The 17667-nt window shown below is 39.0% G+C and overlaps 3 protein-coding genes across 3 annotated transcripts; 2 read left to right on the top strand and 1 right to left on the bottom strand.

The window, feature by feature from the left end:
* Positions 1-3284: 3284 nt before the first annotated feature.
* On the top strand, positions 3285-8995 carry LOC111332643 (uncharacterized). Its single transcript, XM_022938030.2, has 5 exons — positions 3285-3483; positions 4921-5144; positions 5630-5879; positions 7317-7540; positions 8026-8995. The coding sequence occupies exons 1-5, from the start codon at positions 3429-3431 to the stop codon at positions 8365-8367; spliced, it is 1095 nt and encodes a 364-aa protein (XP_022793765.2). The 5' UTR covers positions 3285-3428; the 3' UTR covers positions 8368-8995.
* Positions 8745-11921, top strand: LOC111332646 (tyrosine-protein kinase TXK-like). The gene is made up of 3 exons (XM_088735040.1): positions 8745-8879; positions 10603-10702; positions 11117-11921. Exons 1-3 carry the CDS (start codon positions 8839-8841, stop codon positions 11177-11179), a joined length of 204 nt encoding a protein of 67 aa, XP_088591166.1. The 5' UTR covers positions 8745-8838; the 3' UTR covers positions 11180-11921.
* On the bottom strand, positions 11359-16061 carry LOC148722605 (dynein regulatory complex subunit 10-like). The gene is made up of 5 exons (XM_088735014.1): positions 14667-16061; positions 14185-14402; positions 13227-13460; positions 12926-12997; positions 11359-12230 (listed from the first exon to the last, which is right to left on the bottom strand). Exons 1-5 carry the CDS (start codon positions 15229-15231, stop codon positions 11958-11960), a joined length of 1362 nt encoding a protein of 453 aa, XP_088591140.1. The 5' UTR covers positions 15232-16061; the 3' UTR covers positions 11359-11957.
* Positions 16062-17667: the final 1606 nt, after the last annotated feature.

Genomic DNA, 17667 nt, shown 5'->3' with positions numbered 1-17667 from the left:
ATTTTCAGTCGTTGCCAGACTTCAAATGACGAAACAATGCGCTGCGCGTTAAGAATTGAAATTATGTGTAATTGTGTTGCGTGCAAAATCTTCTTACGCGCGCGCAAAATCTTACGCGTGTGCAAAGACAAATAAAAAACTTTCAAGCCAAAGAGGGCCTTTTCCATGTTTATATAGCCCCATCTAAACCCTAGAGAGTTTGGGAGAAATCGAACAAGTTAAGTAAACCTAAGACGCAGGCTTTATATATGTAAGCATGATTGACCCAGAAACCTTCAGCTTGAGCAAGTAAGACATGCTAGATGTTTACGGTCATCAAGTACCATAAATCTAGTTATTCCCTATGCCTCGGATACTTTTCAGTATAGCACGGCAGCCCTCTTCAATAGTCCATTTTACAGTTGTGTGCTTGGTTGCCAAGCCTTTTAGTGGGAGTGAGGCTAAGGGTGACCTTGTTATGATACAAACCTTACTGCCTTTCAAATGTAAATCACTTTGTTATCATGCTAACTAGATACAGGTCTATATCACGACAAGGTCACCTTCAGCCTCACTCCAAATCAAAGGCTTGGCAACTAAGTACACAACTGTAAAATGGCCTATTCTCTGCCATCCAATGTTAAATGCTGTGATAATTTTGAATCCTTCAGTAAGTAAATATGAAGTATTTAAGGGAGCGCTGCCGGAATAGGGCGGAATAACTTCCTGCCTAGTTTTTAAATTATGTAAATATTGTAAAATTGCATTTTACTGTTTATTACCTAACTTTTTACAAATTCATAATTCAGATTTATGTATTTTTATTTATTTTTTCCTTATTTTACTTCTATATCAAGCGAAGAACCATACCATGGATGTACTGATATTCAACCGTCATTATTATTATTATTATTATTATTATTATTATTGTTATTATTTCAATTTTCTCTAGTTGTCGGGTGTTCCACTGGGTAACGTTGTTTGTGTCTCAGCAACTTCCCGTAGCTCAGAGACACAACACTTTTCGCAACAGATGAGCAGTTCCAAGGATGGCCGATAATTGAACACTTCCAAGGAAGTCAGGTACACAGTAACTTGCCAAACCAGGCCTTTGATCTTTTCGATATGCTTCCGAGAGCACCAACTACGATAGGTATTGTTGTGACTTTCGGGGCTCCATGGATCCTTCTGATCTCGTATGCTAGTTCCTCGTACTTTTCCACCTTCTCCTCCTCGGTCCGGGTATTGTTCTGATCCGCTGGCACAGCTATATCAATAAGTGTCCATTTCTGTGTGTCTTTATGAATTAGGGTAATGTCTGGCCGATTATGCCTCAGCACTTTGTCTGTGTAGATAGTCATGTCCCAATTAATCCTCACCTATTATTATTATTATTATTATTATTATTATTATTATTATTATTATATCGCAGAGAAATCAACTGAGTGCTACATTCTGATCAGGCAGCACAGGGCGAAAACCGTAACCTGTGAGCCATGGAGCAAAAAATAAATGTAAATTAACTAATCCTAAAAACTCTTTCGTTGTGTCTACGGTCCTCCTTGTAACAGGAACTCAAACTGCCACCTTGAAAGTCCGGGCAATATTCAGCGTGCCCGAGAGCACTGCCCTCTGCATCTTTCGCAGTACGTCTGTGTTTCTGCCTCCCACCAGCTCGCGCATCATGACATCCAGCTCCCGTGACCACCCCCCGAGGGCACCCATAATGATGTTATATTGCTTCACCTCGTAGCCTGGGAACTGTGGGTCATTCGCATCATCTCACGGTAGCCTGAAGTGTCTTCCACGCGGAATTCTTTTACAATATTCTCAAAATATCGCCTCAATATTCTCAAAATAACCGCCTCCCGGTTAGCTCAATTGGTTAGAGCGCCGGACTGTTGTGCGGGAGGTCGAGGTCGATGGTTCGAGCCCCGGCCGGACCAACACTAAAGGTCTTAAAATAACTGAGGAGTATGCGCTACCTTTCCATAATATCAAGAAATGGATAGACATTCTAGTCTTCTCGGATAAGGACGAATAAACCGTAGGTCCCGTCTCCTACATCTATTAATTAGTCAATTTGGTTAGGCAGGGGACGTTAAAGAACCCAGTCACGAGATTACTGTGATGTGGTCTGGCCTGTTTACTGGGAATAGGGGGGAGGGGGCATCTTCAAATAAGGTTGTTTGTAAACTGCTGATGCAGTCCGGCCAAAGTCTCCCGAAGAGTGTTGTGATGCGCATTTGATCATATCCACATGTTAATTTTCGCAAAATAAATGTTAAATTATTATTATTATTATTATTATTATTGTTATTATTATTATTATTATTATTATTGTTATTATCATAAATATCCCTTTTCTCCTCTCCTCTTAATCCACTGCCTAGTCTTCCCGCGTTTGGCAGGCCTTTCGTTTTCATCATCGCTCAAAATATCGAGTAAAACCGTGGTTGCTAAACGCTGTAATATAGCATCGTCATCGAAGCAGTTCGCCATCTTGAATTTTGACAAACAAAGCGGTAAATTGTGGGTAATTTTGAGGCCACAATAGACGTCACGCATACGTCACGCATGGATTCACGAAAATGTTGCGTTTTGTTGGATATCGTTTGGCCACCCTCTTCCATAAAAACATGTTGGGCGACCCAACAATGTTGCGTCTTGTTGCGTGGCTAAACATTTCTCGTTTGGCCGGGGCTTAAGTGGTTTACAATCAATCTCTAGGGACACAGGCAACAATGGTAAAAGGAAAAAATGCTAGTGGACGAACACAAGGAGCTAATGAGATATCTATTGTTTATTTCCATCTACTATGGCGGCAATGACTTAACGTGCGAACCACCTATTCAAATTTCTCGCAGCGTTCTTGGCAGAATAAAACCTCCTATGATAAGATCCGTTTTAAAACGAGAGTAAAACCCTTGAGATTTTCGTTCGAGGAGGCTGGAACCCCCCCCCCCGGCCCTTCGTACTCCCGTCAACCCAACCCCCCCTCTCCTCCTGGCGATGTTTTGAAAACTTTGAAAACATCACTACGAGCATAGGTCACGAAATGTACTTGCGTTTATGCGATTTCCGTAACTAATAGCATACAAAGGACCACATTTTTGTTTTTTACCAAGGCTTTGACTTCTCTTGTGAAAGTAAAGGAAAATAAGGCAATAGTTGAGTGAAATCTCCACAAGAGCGGTGTTTTCAATATCGTCTCCTTTGCACTTAATCACTTGTTGTGATCAATTCTGCTTGTCCATTCAGAACATGTAAATTAGAATGTAAATTACCATTCACCGTTCATCCGGGCAACTAAAATTTGTACCTTTCAGGTTATATTTTGAATTTGGAATATTTCAGCTGTTTGCAACTTGCAGCTGGATCACTACACTTTTAGACGAAGAACACTTGCCATAAACTCTGTTCTAAGCTCTCTTCAGTAAATCACCAGCATGAATTACTCCATTGCCGTTGTGGTGGCTTTAATGTTTTTCTCTTTCCCAGGGGGTGAGTTCATCCAACGTTATTTACTTGTTTACGCTGTATTAAATCTTACGTCTGTACGCCATCAGCATTGTCGACTCATCCAAATCTCTATGAAAAGAGTATTATAACTTTAATTGAGGATCGCAAGTAGGCATATCTCATTTTACAGCTATGAATGGTTAGTTCAACCGATGGTAGGGAAACGAAAAATATAATGAAACTTGGAAATAATCCCTGCATAACGGATAAATTCCAAATACAGTTCAGCACACGCTGCTGCGGAAATACACGGGATACAACTTCTGCAAATTTCTCTGTAGAGAGCATAATTTTCTCAGGAAGGTTGTTGTTTAATCAATGCAGAGTTTGATGCTTTAAATCAAAATAACAACATTTATCCTTCGAAAAACAGCTATTCGTAAATTGTGCAATATTACAACCCTCGTACAGCAGATTTGCTTTATATTATGCTACGGTGCATTAAACATTCGCAGATATTTTTCTTTCTCTTCAAAAAAGCTTTTTGTCGGCGCAAAGGTAATCCTAGAGAAGTTGATTTCGTAGCGATAAAAACATTTTAATAATTTTAGCGACACCACGTTCATGTTCATTTTCATCACCGAAAAAGGAAATTGTGATAAATAACAAGATTCGCCGCACGTGTTGTCATGCCACATGAAGTCCACCAATCAAATATCAATAATTTCACGCCATGCTGATCACACGATTTCAGTAAGGCATGAGCGTGGATAGGCAGCTGTTACCCAAACGTAAAAAAACCTTCACGGACAAAAATAAGAATGTTTCATTGTTTCTAATATTTTCGAAACCCCCTAAAGAAAATTATTTACTTGGTTCTCAACAGTATTCCCAACGTACAAAAATGAAGCACATTGAAAGCTTTTTGAGCGCGCTTAAATTTGATTGGACTTCTCACTGATAATAAACTCCAATTACAATGAAATTATTTTCATTTTTATCGTTATTTATTTTAAACATGGTCCTTTACATCTCGTGTGTGCAAATATTTGAAATTTCTCAGTCATAAAATATTGTTCTCGTGGTGAGATTTGTATTTATAAAAATTTTCAGCTTTTATGTTTCAACATACATAAATGCTTGCGAAGAATGAGACATTTAAAAAGATTTTTAGCACCAATCAACAAGTTTTTCTATTATGATTCATTTGAAATCCGCAACTGTATACATATTGAAATTTTTAGAGTGGTAAAAGAATATTTGCATCATGTCATCATGCTCCGTAAAAATTCTAATTCAATCGAGATTTGTCTTAAGCAGTTACAAATTACTCGTCACTTTGCTAGATATGTTTGAGGGAGGCATTACTATGTTCGAAATTTTGAAACAGTTTCAGCACTTCGACCCTTTTTCTCCCCCTTCTCTGGAAAATCCTGCCGGACTTTATCCTAACCATCACGCTTTCAAATCCCCTTTCAGTCTCGGGGATAACTTGCAAGTTTTGCATACCAGATGAGAAGATTCCCAAAACGTGCGATAAAGTGTCCGAACAGGTAGAAGTAAACTGTGACACTCAGCCTCCACCAGAGAATCTGACTCAACTATGGGAAAACCGGACGTATGATACATGCTATACAGCCCAGATTGAAGCACTCGCCTTGGGAGCAACCATCAAAACTTTTGTATCTGGCTGTGGTGTCAAGGTAAATTCAAGATGATAACTGGTCATTCGATGAACCTGAAGTCAGATAGTTGGCGCCAAAAAAGGAATATCTTATTAGACATTATGACGTGGTTGTGTTCTACGAATGCAAACCTAGCGTTGTCCCCTTGCTGTATTTTCCCAGCACGAGGCAAATGCAAAGAAAGACCCTTACTTCACTACGGATTTATTGGCTCTGTTACCTTGTGAGAGGTTTTACTAAAACGGTAGAAAATAACTCAACCCGTTGTCAACACTAGCGTTGACGATATTATTTTCTGAGTTACGACAATCTCAGTGTATTAGTTTTTCTCCCTAACAAACCTCTAGAGGGAAGTCTTATAGGGTAAAATGGCTATCACGCCTGGCGGCTAAATGTTTTGTCCTTTTCACCGCCAACGTTTAACCTCCTTGAGACTCTCCCAGAAGCAGTCACTTGCTTTTCTCCAGGGATTGTGATGTATTAAATACTGCTCTTTTTTCCAGGTGAATTCCACCAGTGCCTCGGCTGTGAACTGCTCACTTACTCAACAATACGTTTGTTCAGACGCTAAAGCAAAGGCAGCGAAATTAGCGCAGATCAAATCCTGCAGCGTAGAGTGCTGCGACACGGAAGCATGTAATACTCTTCCCACCACCACCCCTCCCACAACTACGGCCACACCCACAACTACGGCCACACCCACAACTACGGCCACACCCACAACTACTTTAACATTTTTCTCTTTCCCAGGGGGTGAGTTCATCCAATGTTATTTACTTGTTTACGCTGTATTAAATCTTACGTCTGTACGCCATCAGCATTGTCGACTCATCTAAATCTCTATGAAAAGAGTATTATAACTTTAATTGAGGATCGCAAGTAGGCATATCTCATTTTACAGCTATGAATGGTTAGTTCAACCGATGGTAGGGAAACGAAAAATATAATGAAACTTGGAAATAATCCCTGCATAACGGATAAATTCCAAATACAGTTCAGCACACGCTGCTGCGGAAATACACGGGATACAACTTCTGCAAATTTCTCTGTAGAGAGCATAATTTTCTCAGGAAGGTTGTTGTTTAATCAATGCAGAGTTTGATGCTTTAAATCAAAATAACAACATTTATCCTTCGAAAAACAGCTATTCGTAAATTGTGCAATATTACAACCCTCGTACAGCAGATTTGCTTTATATTATGCTACGGTGCATTAAACATTCGCAGATATTTTTCTTTCTCTTCAAAAAAGCTTTTTGTCGGCGCAAAGGTAATCCTAGAGAAGTTGATTTCGTAGCGATAAAAACATTTTAATAATTTTAGCGACACCACGTTCATGTTCATTTTCATCACCGAAAAAGGAAATTGTGATAAATAACAAGATTCGCCGCACGTGTTGTCATGCCACATGAAGTCCACCAATCAAATATCAATAATTTCACGCCATGCTGATCACACGATTTCAGTAAGGCATGAGCGTGGATAGGCAGCTGTTACCCAAACGTAAAAAAACCTTCACGGACAAAAATAAGAATGTTTCATTGTTTCTAATATTTTCGAAACCCCCTAAAGAAAATTATTTACTTGGTTCTCAACAGTATTCCCAACGTACAAAAATGAAGCACATTGAAAGCTTTTTGAGCGCGCTTAAATTTGATTGGACTTCTCACTGATAATAAACTCCAATTACAATGAAATTATTTTCATTTTTATCGTTATTTATTTTAAACATGGTCCTTTACATCTCGTGTGTGCAAATATTTGAAATTTCTCAGTCATAAAATATTGTTCTCGTGGTGAGATTTGTATTTATAAAAATTTTCAGCTTTTATGTTTCAACATACATAAATGCTTGCGAAGAATGAGACATTTAAAAAGATTTTTAGCACCAATCAACAAGTTTTTCTATTATGATTCATTTGAAATCCGCAACTGTATACATATTGAAATTTTTAGAGTGGTAAAAGAATATTTGCATCATGTCATCATGCTCCGTAAAAATTCTAATTCAATCGAGATTTGTCTTAAGCAGTTACAAATTACTCGTCACTTTGCTAGATATGTTTGAGGGAGGCATTACTATGTTCGAAATTTTGAAACAGTTTCAGCACTTCGACCCTTTTTCTCCCCCTTCTCTGGAAAATCCTGCCGGACTTTATCCTAACCATCACGCTTTCAAATCCCCTTTCAGTCTCGGGGATAACTTGCAAGTTTTGCATACCAGATGAGAAGATTCCCAAAACGTGCGATAAAGTGTCCGAACAGGTAGAAGTAAACTGTGACACTCAGCCTCCACCAGAGAATCTGACTCAACTATGGGAAAACCGGACGTATGATACATGCTATACAGCCCAGATTGAAGCACTCGCCTTGGCAGCAACCATCAAAACTTTTGTATTTGGCTGTGGTGTCAAGGTAGATTCAAGATGATAACTGGTCATTCGATGAACCTGAAGTCAGATAGTTGGCGCCAAAAAAGGAATATCTTATTAGACATTATGACGTGGTTGTGTTCTACGAATGCAAACCTAGCGTTGTCCCCTTGCTGTATTTTCCCAGCACGAGGCAAATGCAAAGAAAGACCCTTACTTCAACACGGATTTATTGGCTCTGTTACCTTGTGAGAGGTTTTACTAAAACGGTAGAAAATAACTCAACCCGTTGTCAACACTAGCGTTGACGATATTATTTTCTGAGTTACGACAATCTCAGTGTATTAGTTTTTCTCCCTAACAAACCTCTAGAGGGAAGTCTTATAGGGTAAAATGGCTATCACGCCTGGCGGCTAAATGTTTTGTCCTTTTCACCGCCAACGTTTAACCTCCTTGAGGCTCTCCCAGAAGCAGTCACTTGCTTTTCTCCAGGGATTGTGATGTATTAAATACTGCTCTTTTTTTCAGGTGAATTCCACCAGTGCCTCGGCTGTGAACTGCTCACTTACTCAACAATACGTTTGTTCAGACGCTAAAGCAAAGGCAGCGAAATTAGCGCAGATCAAATCCTGCAACGTAGAGTGCTGCGACACGGAAGCATGTAATACTCTTCCCACCACCACCCCTCCCACAACTACGGCCACACCCACAACTACGGCCACACCCACAACTACGGCCACACCCACAACTACGGCCACACCCACAACTACGGCCACACCCACAACTACAGGCGGCACAGGCCAAGTACGATCGTCCCGATTTGGGTTACTTTCCGTGTTTCTTATCTTCCTTATGGAAAGTCTCTGTTAATCTAACTGTTTCTCTAAACTCATCAATTGATAGTTTTAAAGTGTAAGTGTTACTCCATAGTTCTATAGCACAAACAATATATAAGTGTTCGGCTAAAAAGTCCTGGAATATATTTCAATTTTATTATGTGATCTTGCTGTTATGAACTGTTTATTAGAAAGCAACAACTCAAAACTCTGATATTATAGACAGCTTTCAAGATCTGTTATACGACACCACCATGTCTTACAGGCGGTGACTGCCTTAGGACAAACTATTCCACGAAATAAGTATGGGCGTATGCTAAGTTCGTTTCGTTGTTTGTTTTCTCTTTTGCTTCCTAGAATTGACTGATGAATTGATCGATCGATCAATTGATTAATTGATTGATTAACTGATTATCAGGTAATTGATTAACTGTTTGATCAATTGATTGATTGATTAATCGATCGATCGATTGATTGATGGACTCGCTTATTAATTAATTGATGGATGGTGGATGGATATGTTCTTAAACAAAGACCTATTTCACTGTAAGTCGTATTGTATCTTTTAATTTTAGATACATTATGACAAAAAGATAAAACATAGTATAACGATAAGTATACTAGGTAGCTGAAAAAATAAACTTGCACTTATTGTAGCGACATTTGCAACCTGGAAGTGTCAATCTGCGTTTATAGGTTTCTTTGTTTTGTTGGCAAGATTACTGAGTTATATCTACAGTATTTTTATTTTTTTCATCTTTACAGCCAACATGTTTTCAATTTTGTTGCAGTTTTTTTTTGACAACGTTGAAGAACACTTTATTCCTTTTACTTACACAGGGCTGGCCATGATAACTCTAAATAGATGAATCCTAAGTTGAGCTTTTAATGCCTCCTTGTGTAGAAAGGGAAACTGAATTAATTCTCTCGATTCCAATAAAGCCAACAAAAAATTTGAAATTGAATAAATCCGGTCTGATACAAGGCAGTTTATACTAACAAACGATTTATAGTTTCTTGTGGACGCATATATGGTTGAAATCATGTTGAGTACCAGAAACGAATGGAAGCACGTACACAATAATGAGAAGAAAAAAATATAAAACTTTGCCAAGCGTTTCCCCCCCATCTCACGGGGGGGCGGCGCCATCTCAATGGGGGGGGGAGGAAGTTCTAAATTGCCTCTACATAAACGAGTCCTATCTATACCTTTCATGCCAACCTAATTGCATGGACAGGTTATATCTGCCATATATCCGGGCATGCCCAAACGTGTTCATCATCGACCTGCCTGCACAAATTAGTAAGCTACTTAATCCCCAAAGAAGACTCGCAATTTTGAGCTTGATTGTGGAAGGGGTGAGAATTTATGCTTACAGCTACATGATACCCAACCGCAGAGTTAAGAAGTTGGTTTGAAAATCACTTTTTGGAAATTCTATATATCGCCATATTTGTGCAATTTCCAAACAGCAACTTGTCTCCCAGATAACTCATTCTTCACGGCCATTGTTTTCCAAGACAGACTCTCATAAAATACCTAAACATTTCATAGCTTACCCCTCTATTGTTTTTCACTTGTTTATCTAGTTCTATTTTGTGTGCAATCAGTTGACGCAAAATAGCGAGACCTCTGTGAGCAAACAGCTCATGTATATTCTGGTAATAGTTATCCTAAATGATAACAGCGTCTGTAGCTTAACATGTCAATAGCTTATCTGTGCATATTATCGTGAAATCAATCAATGAACCCCACGTAAGCGGTTGTTTGACGGAATAAAAAAGCGTGTGTAAACAGCTTTTGATGAAAAATTGAATTAAACCTTTTTTTGTCAGGGAAGATGGTGTTTTTCAATTTGTAGTTTGCGATTAAATTGCGTCGGTTGCCAGGCTACAAGATGGCTTTTGGTGGCAATTCCACTAAAACTCTGATAATGTAAATCAAAATCAACCGCCTGAGACAAGTTTCTTCACAGGGATCTAGAATCTGAACTCACAGAAAACAACGCTTTGAGCTCTCGTTTCAGTGATTTCTCTCATGTATTAGTTCTTAGTATTTTTATCATTCATTTGTGGAGTAATTTGTCAGCAAATGTTTGATTTCAGTGTTTCAATGCGGTGGCACGAATAAGCGTATTTTACTGTAAACTGCCGTTGAAATTTTAGATCAGTATAAAAACAGCCTTTTATTTTTGGGGGTCTAAATTTGAGTTCAGCTTAAGCTTTATGTAATTAAGTTAATAAAGTGTTTTCTGCGTTACTTTTTTAGTTATAACATTATGTTAGGCTGTTGGCACAGGAACCCTGAGGAACGTCCATCATTTGATCAGCTTTATGAGGTGCTAGAGGAGCTTTTACAACAAAAAACTGTGAGTGGACCCGGAAAGCTCAATTGAAATCCGTCTTCTTTTTCCTGTTTTCGTCTCTAGTTTGTTTCCATTTCCCATCATAAGATGGGGACATATAATATTTTGCTGTGTATACTTTGGCCTTTGAAACCAATGTTAGTTCTTTTGTCTGAGGTTCCTCGATGTAGTAGAGAAAAGTTAGATAATACAGTGTTATTTGCTAACCTAAAGTTTACTTCCCATACAGAGTATGTTTTATCATTAGTTTTGGAGCAGTTGGAGTTTCCTTTGACACCGATTAAGGGAAAGGTGTCATTCTAATATTCTAGGCCTTGTTTATCGCGAACGAGGAAAAACAAGTTTAGTCGGTGGGAAGAATTTTTAAATTATGTATTTCACAAATTCATGTGTCCTCTTTATGCGTTACTTTTCCAGAGAACATACATCAATGTTACTTACTTCGAGGAACAAGACAAGGAGGAAGCTATTCTGATATAAAATTTACGAAACAGACCTCTACATCGAACTCAAGTGAAAGACTTCGCCATGGAAGAACAAAATCGATGATCGAAGATTTTTTCACCACTTCAAGAATAGAAGGGGGACGGGGGATGTAGAATACTGGCATTCAATGACAGTTTGGGTGTTCGAGTAAACGCGTGTATGAACACTCTTCCTTGTGTTTTTTTTTGTTGTTGTTGTTGTTGTTATTGTTTAATTTAAATATGGTAAGCTTCCATTCTAATTTGGTTATACCTATGCGTGTATATTGAAACTATTTTTCCCCTGAAACATAGCCATCTTTAGAAGTATTTTGCTCGGAGGTATAATAAGATGTGAGTCAGACATTCGGCAACTTTTGTAATAATCAACCAGTCGCTATAATTTAACGTAGCCTAGAGGCAAATGATACCTGGTCTTTACTTTAAAGTACCGTCCCCCGGCGATTATAAACTCATAATGATAACGGTATATCCTTGTTTTAACTTTAGCAGCTGATTTATCTTATTATCATACAAAAGAATTTAACAAAGTTGAAATCAAATTTCAACGTTTTCTTTTCTTTTTTTCCTTACAACACATTTTTACGGGACCTCAGTTCAAAGACGTGATCATAGCTCATCTATGCATAAAAATCCGCAGATATTCATAAGTAATGTAAAATAATGATTTATTTGTACTTAAATGGAAACTTGGCAAACTGTAATGAGATCCACAATAAAACTGAATGGTAAATTAATGACGGTCTGAGTTTCTAAAGGTTAGTTAATTCAAATCACTTTCCACCTTTGCCTTTCTTTGAGGACTTCTTTGATTTGGCACGCATAAGTATTCTGAATTGGTAATTTCTCCAAACGGTTTGTATAACTTCAGCAGCTTGGTTCTGTTTTCTCTCCTCTTCCATCTTTCTCGCCTTCTCCTCTTCCGCGACCCGTCGCTCCTCGATAATGGCGTCGTACTGTTTCTCTAAGATTGAGAACCGCTCTTGAAGTTGCCCGAGTTGCTCTTTGTCAGCGTCATACATGCGCGTGTAAAGGTCGTATTCGTCCTACAAGTCAAATTCTTAAGGTTACTAGAGTTAGGGCTCGGATTAGTAATCAGTAATTTTATCAGGATCCCTACTCCCTCCGTTGGCTTTGAGTGCACTTTCAGTAATCTATTTGCAGGTTTCTTCGGCCAAAAATTATCACCTGTCTGGCCGTTTTAACGTGCTTATTCGAAAGAAAGTGTATAAAAAGATCATGGATGGTGGGTGATTTCTATGCCATGGACTGTGGTTTATCAAAATCTGAGTAGCTGTCGTTGTCCTGACAAGGGTTCATGGGTATTTTCATATCCACTTGCAAAATGGCGCAGACAAACGTGATAAGGCACTTAAATAAATCCTATATGGTATCCGGTTCCAGTCTCTACCTATTTCTTCTGGTTAATGGGGATTGCTTGGAAAGGTGTAACTAGTGTGTAAACATTTAGTCTAGCTCATTCACCTCTTAAGCGTTACATAATATATGTCTCCGAGCAGAAATCTATTCGTCATTGCAATAAATGTGGTTATCTCATGATCAACGTCTGAGATCAATAAAGCTCGATATTTCTCTCCAGATTTCTTTAAGGCCACACCGTAAACGTCCTTCATTTAGATTATATTAAAGCTGTGACAAAGGCTGTATGATTAAGAAAAGTTTACAAAGCCTTCTTGCTTTTTGAAGGAAGCATCTCATGTGTAAAACAAAGATCCCTTACCTGTCTTCCACTTAAATCAGCATCGTATTTTTGCACCCAGTTGAACACTTCCGTAGCCATCTTGAATCTCTTCTAATACCCACAAATGTATAGGAGTGTCATGAAACATATCAGATATTTATCTATTATTTTCTTGCAAAGGTATCCCTATGGAAGTCTTAATATCCTTATCATCACAACTTTTTTGCACTTTTCTTTATTATTTCTTAAATCTAAGTGATCGTGAAAGAAGGAGATTGCAAATGAAAGAAAAGAAAGACAACATCCACAAAGATTATACAAGTATACATGAACATCTAACCTTCCTCAAGAGGGTTTCATTTTTTCGATGTTCTTTTTTATCCTCTTGGATTTTCTTTCTACACAGGGATATGTCTTCGCAATAGTTTGCCACTTTAGCCTTAGACATGTTGTTATCCTGGGAAGATTGTTTCAAGGCTTCTGTCAAAGTTCGTTGCTGTTTTTCAGAATGGATTTTCTCGATCAGTTGCAAGTCTTGCTGAAGCTGTAGAATTCTTATATCTCGTTCATAAATCTGAAAGAGTATATAAACTTTGTAAAAAGTGTGCGAGGATACCCCAAACATGGGTAAGAAATTATGACTCCTAAATTTAGAATAAACAACATGAATCTTTTTTTTTTTTAATTTCTTTTTCTTTGTCCTATGGTCGTGACAAGACGAACACATCTTTCTCTATTTATTTACCGAGCTCAATTCTTTCTTTCTTTTCTATTTACATCATAAATCTTACTTTCTACAGTTACGTCGGTGATCTTGACGATATACAGGACTCCCGAGGCACTAAGTGATTGAGCATCCAAAAGCAATCTGAAGTCGTTCGGCACGAATCTTTAAAGTGGCTAAGGCTTTCAAACGACCTCTTGATCGCAGCTCGAACTGAACATTTTCATTATATCAGGACCGTGATAAGGTTTACTTGCACTCTATCTTAATCATCACACAGGACTCTTTCGATTTTGCTCGACGATCATGGACCATCGCTGTATGTCACGATCCGCTTGAGACAAAAGACCCACTATACTGGTATGCAGTCTATCTCGACAAGAGTTCACTTCAGCGCAAATTATTGTAATATTATCCAACTGGTTGTTTTGAATTGGGGAAGATTGTCCCCTTGGATTTAAACCAGATACATTAACCAACTGTCCTTTTTCCTTTTTTATTGTTATTACTATCATTTTTTCAATCTAACTACTGCCTCTATGAACTTACACCAAGTAACACATCACGAATTTACCTCAGACTCCTTCGCTTCCACAGCCACCTGGTAATTTGTTTCAAGCTTTTCTCGTAATACGGTTGTTTTCTTTTCTCTGTCAATAATTTCCATTAACTGCAATTTCATATCTTGTTCCTCGAATGGTGACGTCAGTAGCCTCTCTTTCATGATACTTTCTACTGATGTCAGCTTATTCAATAAAGCTGTATACTCTCGGTTACGGACCGGTTTGCTTTCTGTTTACAAGAAAGCAAGTGTGATGGAAATCACAAATAATGCAAAAAATAAAACGTTCGCGACTTCTACAGTGACGCAAGGCAGTGAGAAAGAGAAAAACATATAAAGGAGGCGAAAAGGATTCGAAGGATTCTTTTATCAATAAATTTCAGGAGAAAGATTAGAATGCTGAAATAAAAAATGTAATCGCTTTGATATACAACTGAAGCATTTATCTAATGAAAACACCAATATCTGACACCATTATTTTGAGCCTGTCTCACCTGTGACCATTTCAATTGCTTTCGGATTCTTTTTAAAAAACCTGAATATTTCCCTCAATGAGCATTTAATTTTTTTTTCCAGAAATTCCACTTCTTTCTCGAGAACAATTCCTAACTGATTTCCATTGACAGAAGTAATGATGATACTGGGTTTATTAAATTTCACATTGCTTGATCCAGCCTCTGTCTGGGTATTTGTTTGGGTACCCGTTTGAAGCTCGACATTCTGCCTTGAAATTCTCCCCAGCTCGGCAAGCGCCTCTTCGTATGCACGTTGTAACTGCAAATGACTGCTCAAACGCGATGTCAAATCCTGGCCGAAAACAACGGAAAATCGCGGTAATGAATTTAGTATATAGGGCAGAGCTGTAGTGATTTCCATCCGCCTAACCATGTCTCGAAAGACGGTCATAATTCTTTCAGCCTCTAGTGACTGCAATGTCTTTCTTTTGGGCTCCAAGATTCGGCATGGATCAATGCCACTTTTGCGAAAATGATCAAGATGTGACGACGGCTTTCCTTTAAGCCATCTGTCGGACTGTCGCGGGGTCTCTATGGGCGCCATATTTTCAGTCGTTGCCAGACTTCAAATGACGAAACAATGCGCTGCGCGTTAAGAATTGAAATTATGTGTAATTGTGTTGCGTGCAAAATCTTCTTACGCGCGTGCAAAATCTTACGCGTGTGCAAAGACAAATAAAAAACTTTCAAGCCAAAGAGGGCCTTTTCCATGTTTATATAGCCCCATCTAAACCCTAGAGAGTTTGGGAGAAATCGAACAAGTTAGTAAACCTAAGACGCAGGCTTTATATATGTAAGCATGATTGGCCCAGAAACCTTCAGCTTGAGCAAGTAAGACATGCTAGATGTTTACGGTCATCAAGTACCATAAATCTAGTTATTCCCTATGCCTCGGATACTTTTCAGTATAGCACGGCAGCCCTCTTCAATAGTCCATTTTACAGTTGTGTGCTTGGTTGCCAAGCCTTTTAGTGGGAGTGAGGCTAAGGGTGACCTTGTTATGATACAAACCTTACTGCCTTTCAAATGTAAATCACTTTGTTATCATGCTAACTAGATACAGGTCTATATCACGACAAGGTCACCTTCAGCCTCACTCCAAATCAAAGGCTTGGCAACTAAGTACACAACTGTAAAATGGCCTATTCTCTGCCATCCAATGTTAAATGCTGTGATAATTTTGAATCCTTCAGTAAGTAAATATTAAGTATTTAAGGGAGCGCTGCCGGAATAGGGCGGAATAACTTCTTGCCTAGTTTTTAAATTATGTAAATATTGTAAAATTGCATTTTACTGTTTATTACCTAACTTTTTACAAATTCATAATTCAGATTTATGTATTTTTATTTATTTTTTCCTTATTTTACTTCTATATCAAGCGAAGAACCATACCATGGATGTACTGATATTCAACCGTCATTATTATTATTATTATTATTATTATTATTATTATTATTTCAATTTTCTCTAGTTGTCGGGTGTTCCACTGGGTAACGTTGTTTGTGTCTCAGCAACTTCCCGTAGCTCAGAGACACAACACTTTTCGCAACAGATGAGCAGTTCCAAGGATGGCCGATAATTGAACACTTCCCAGGAAGTTAGGTACACAGTAACTTGCCAAACCAGGCCTTTGATCTTTTCGATATGCTTCCGAGAGCACCAACTACGATAGGTATTGTTGTGACTTTCGGGGCTCCATGGATCCTTCTGATCTCGTATGCTAGTTCCTCGTACTTTTCCACCTTCTCCTCCTCGGTCCGGGTATTGTTCTGATCCGCTGGCACAGCTATATCAATAAGTGTCCATTTCTGTGTGTCTTTATGAATTAGGGTAATTAATGTCTGGCCGATTATGCCTCAGCACTTTGTCTGTGTAGATAGTCATGTCCCATTTAATCCTCACCTATTATTATTATTATTATTGTTATTATCGCAGAGAAATCAACTGAGTGCTACATTCTAATCAGGCAGCACAGGGCGAAAACCGTAACCTGTGAGCCATGGAGTAAAAAATAAATGTAAATTAACTAATCCTAAAAACTTTTTCGTTGTGTCTACGGTCCTCCTTGTAACAGGAACTCAAACTGCCACCTTGAAAGTCCGGGCAATATTCAGCGTGCCCGAGAGCACTGCCCTCTGCATCTTTCGCAGTACGTCTGTGCTTCTGCCTCCCACCAGCTCGCGCATCATGACATCCAGCTCCCGTGACCACCCCCCGAGGGCACCCATAATGATGTTATATTGCTTCACCTCGTAGCCTGGGAACTGCTGCCTTAGTTCCCAGCGAAGGGGTCCGTACTTCAGTGTCTTCTCTTCATCCTTTCTTGTCCGATTGTTAACCCACGGGCAGCTCATTTCCAGCATCACAACTCTCTTGCACATATGATTTACAATGCGTGCATCCACCCTATTGCATCTGACCTCTTGTTGATCAGCATATATAGGGACATCCCAATAAGCTTTAACATTCTCTGACTCATACACGGGCTTCGGCTTGTTGGGTGAGTACCAGGGTGGTATCTCGTCTATAAATCCCTCATCATACAACAGTTCGTAAAACAGTACCTTCAGTGCTGCGTCGTGTCTAGAGAGATACTTGCTCTGGGCCAGCGCAAGTCTTCTATGGAGAATGTGGGGCTTCAGTGGAACCTAAAGAAGTGTGCGGTGGCCCATGTGAAAAGGGGGGTACCAGTGACTGCTGTCTCAGGGGGGAGAGTTGAGGAGTCGACTAGAATACAATGTCTTGATGATGGTGAGCGGTACAAGTTCCTTGGAGTACTTGAGAGTGTTAGGCAGGAGGATAAGTTGGTCCTGGAGTGTGCAGCAAGAGAGTATCTCAGACGATTGTCAGTTATTTGGACAAGTCCCTTGTCCGATTAGAATCAGGTTGTAGCGTCAAATCAGTTTGCATTGCCTGTTCTTGGATATCTTATGTGGACACAACAGTGGCCGGTGATGGAACTTAAGCAGTCGATAGGGAA

Source organism: Stylophora pistillata, chromosome 10, assembly GCF_964205215.1.
Source record: "Stylophora pistillata chromosome 10, jaStyPist1.2, whole genome shotgun sequence".
Taxonomy (NCBI): domain Eukaryota; kingdom Metazoa; phylum Cnidaria; class Anthozoa; order Scleractinia; family Pocilloporidae; genus Stylophora; species Stylophora pistillata.
Note: the sequence above shows the minus strand (reverse complement) of the source record. Positions and strands in the feature narration are given on the sequence as shown.

Excerpts from the sequence above, each read along its gene's own strand:
- LOC111332643 (XM_022938030.2), top strand. The coding sequence starts at position 3,429 with ATGAATTACTCCATTGCCGTTGTGGTGGCTTTAATGTTTTTCTCTTTC. Across the intron at positions 5,145-5,629 it reads TATCTGGCTGTGGTGTCAAG|GTGAATTCCACCAGTGCCTC; the intron begins GTAAATTCAAGA and ends TCTTTTTTCCAG. Across the intron at positions 7,541-8,025 it reads TATTTGGCTGTGGTGTCAAG|GTGAATTCCACCAGTGCCTC; the intron begins GTAGATTCAAGA and ends TCTTTTTTTCAG.
- LOC111332646 (XM_088735040.1), top strand. The coding sequence starts at position 8,839 with ATGGTGGATGGATATGTTCTTAAACAAAGACCTATTTCACT. Across the intron at positions 8,880-10,602 it reads AAACAAAGACCTATTTCACT|TTATAACATTATGTTAGGCT; the intron begins GTAAGTCGTATT and ends TTACTTTTTTAG. Across the intron at positions 10,703-11,116 it reads AGCTTTTACAACAAAAAACT|AGAACATACATCAATGTTAC; the intron begins GTGAGTGGACCC and ends TTACTTTTCCAG.
- LOC148722605 (XM_088735014.1), bottom strand. The coding sequence starts at position 15,231 with ATGGCGCCCATAGAGACCCCGCGACAGTCCGACAGATGGCTTAAAGGA. Across the intron at positions 14,403-14,666 it reads AGCAATTGAAATGGTCACAG|AAAGCAAACCGGTCCGTAAC; the intron begins GTGAGACAGGCT and ends TCTTGTAAACAG. Across the intron at positions 12,231-12,925 it reads CTGATTTAAGTGGAAGACAG|GACGAATACGACCTTTACAC; the intron begins GTAAGGGATCTT and ends TTTGACTTGTAG.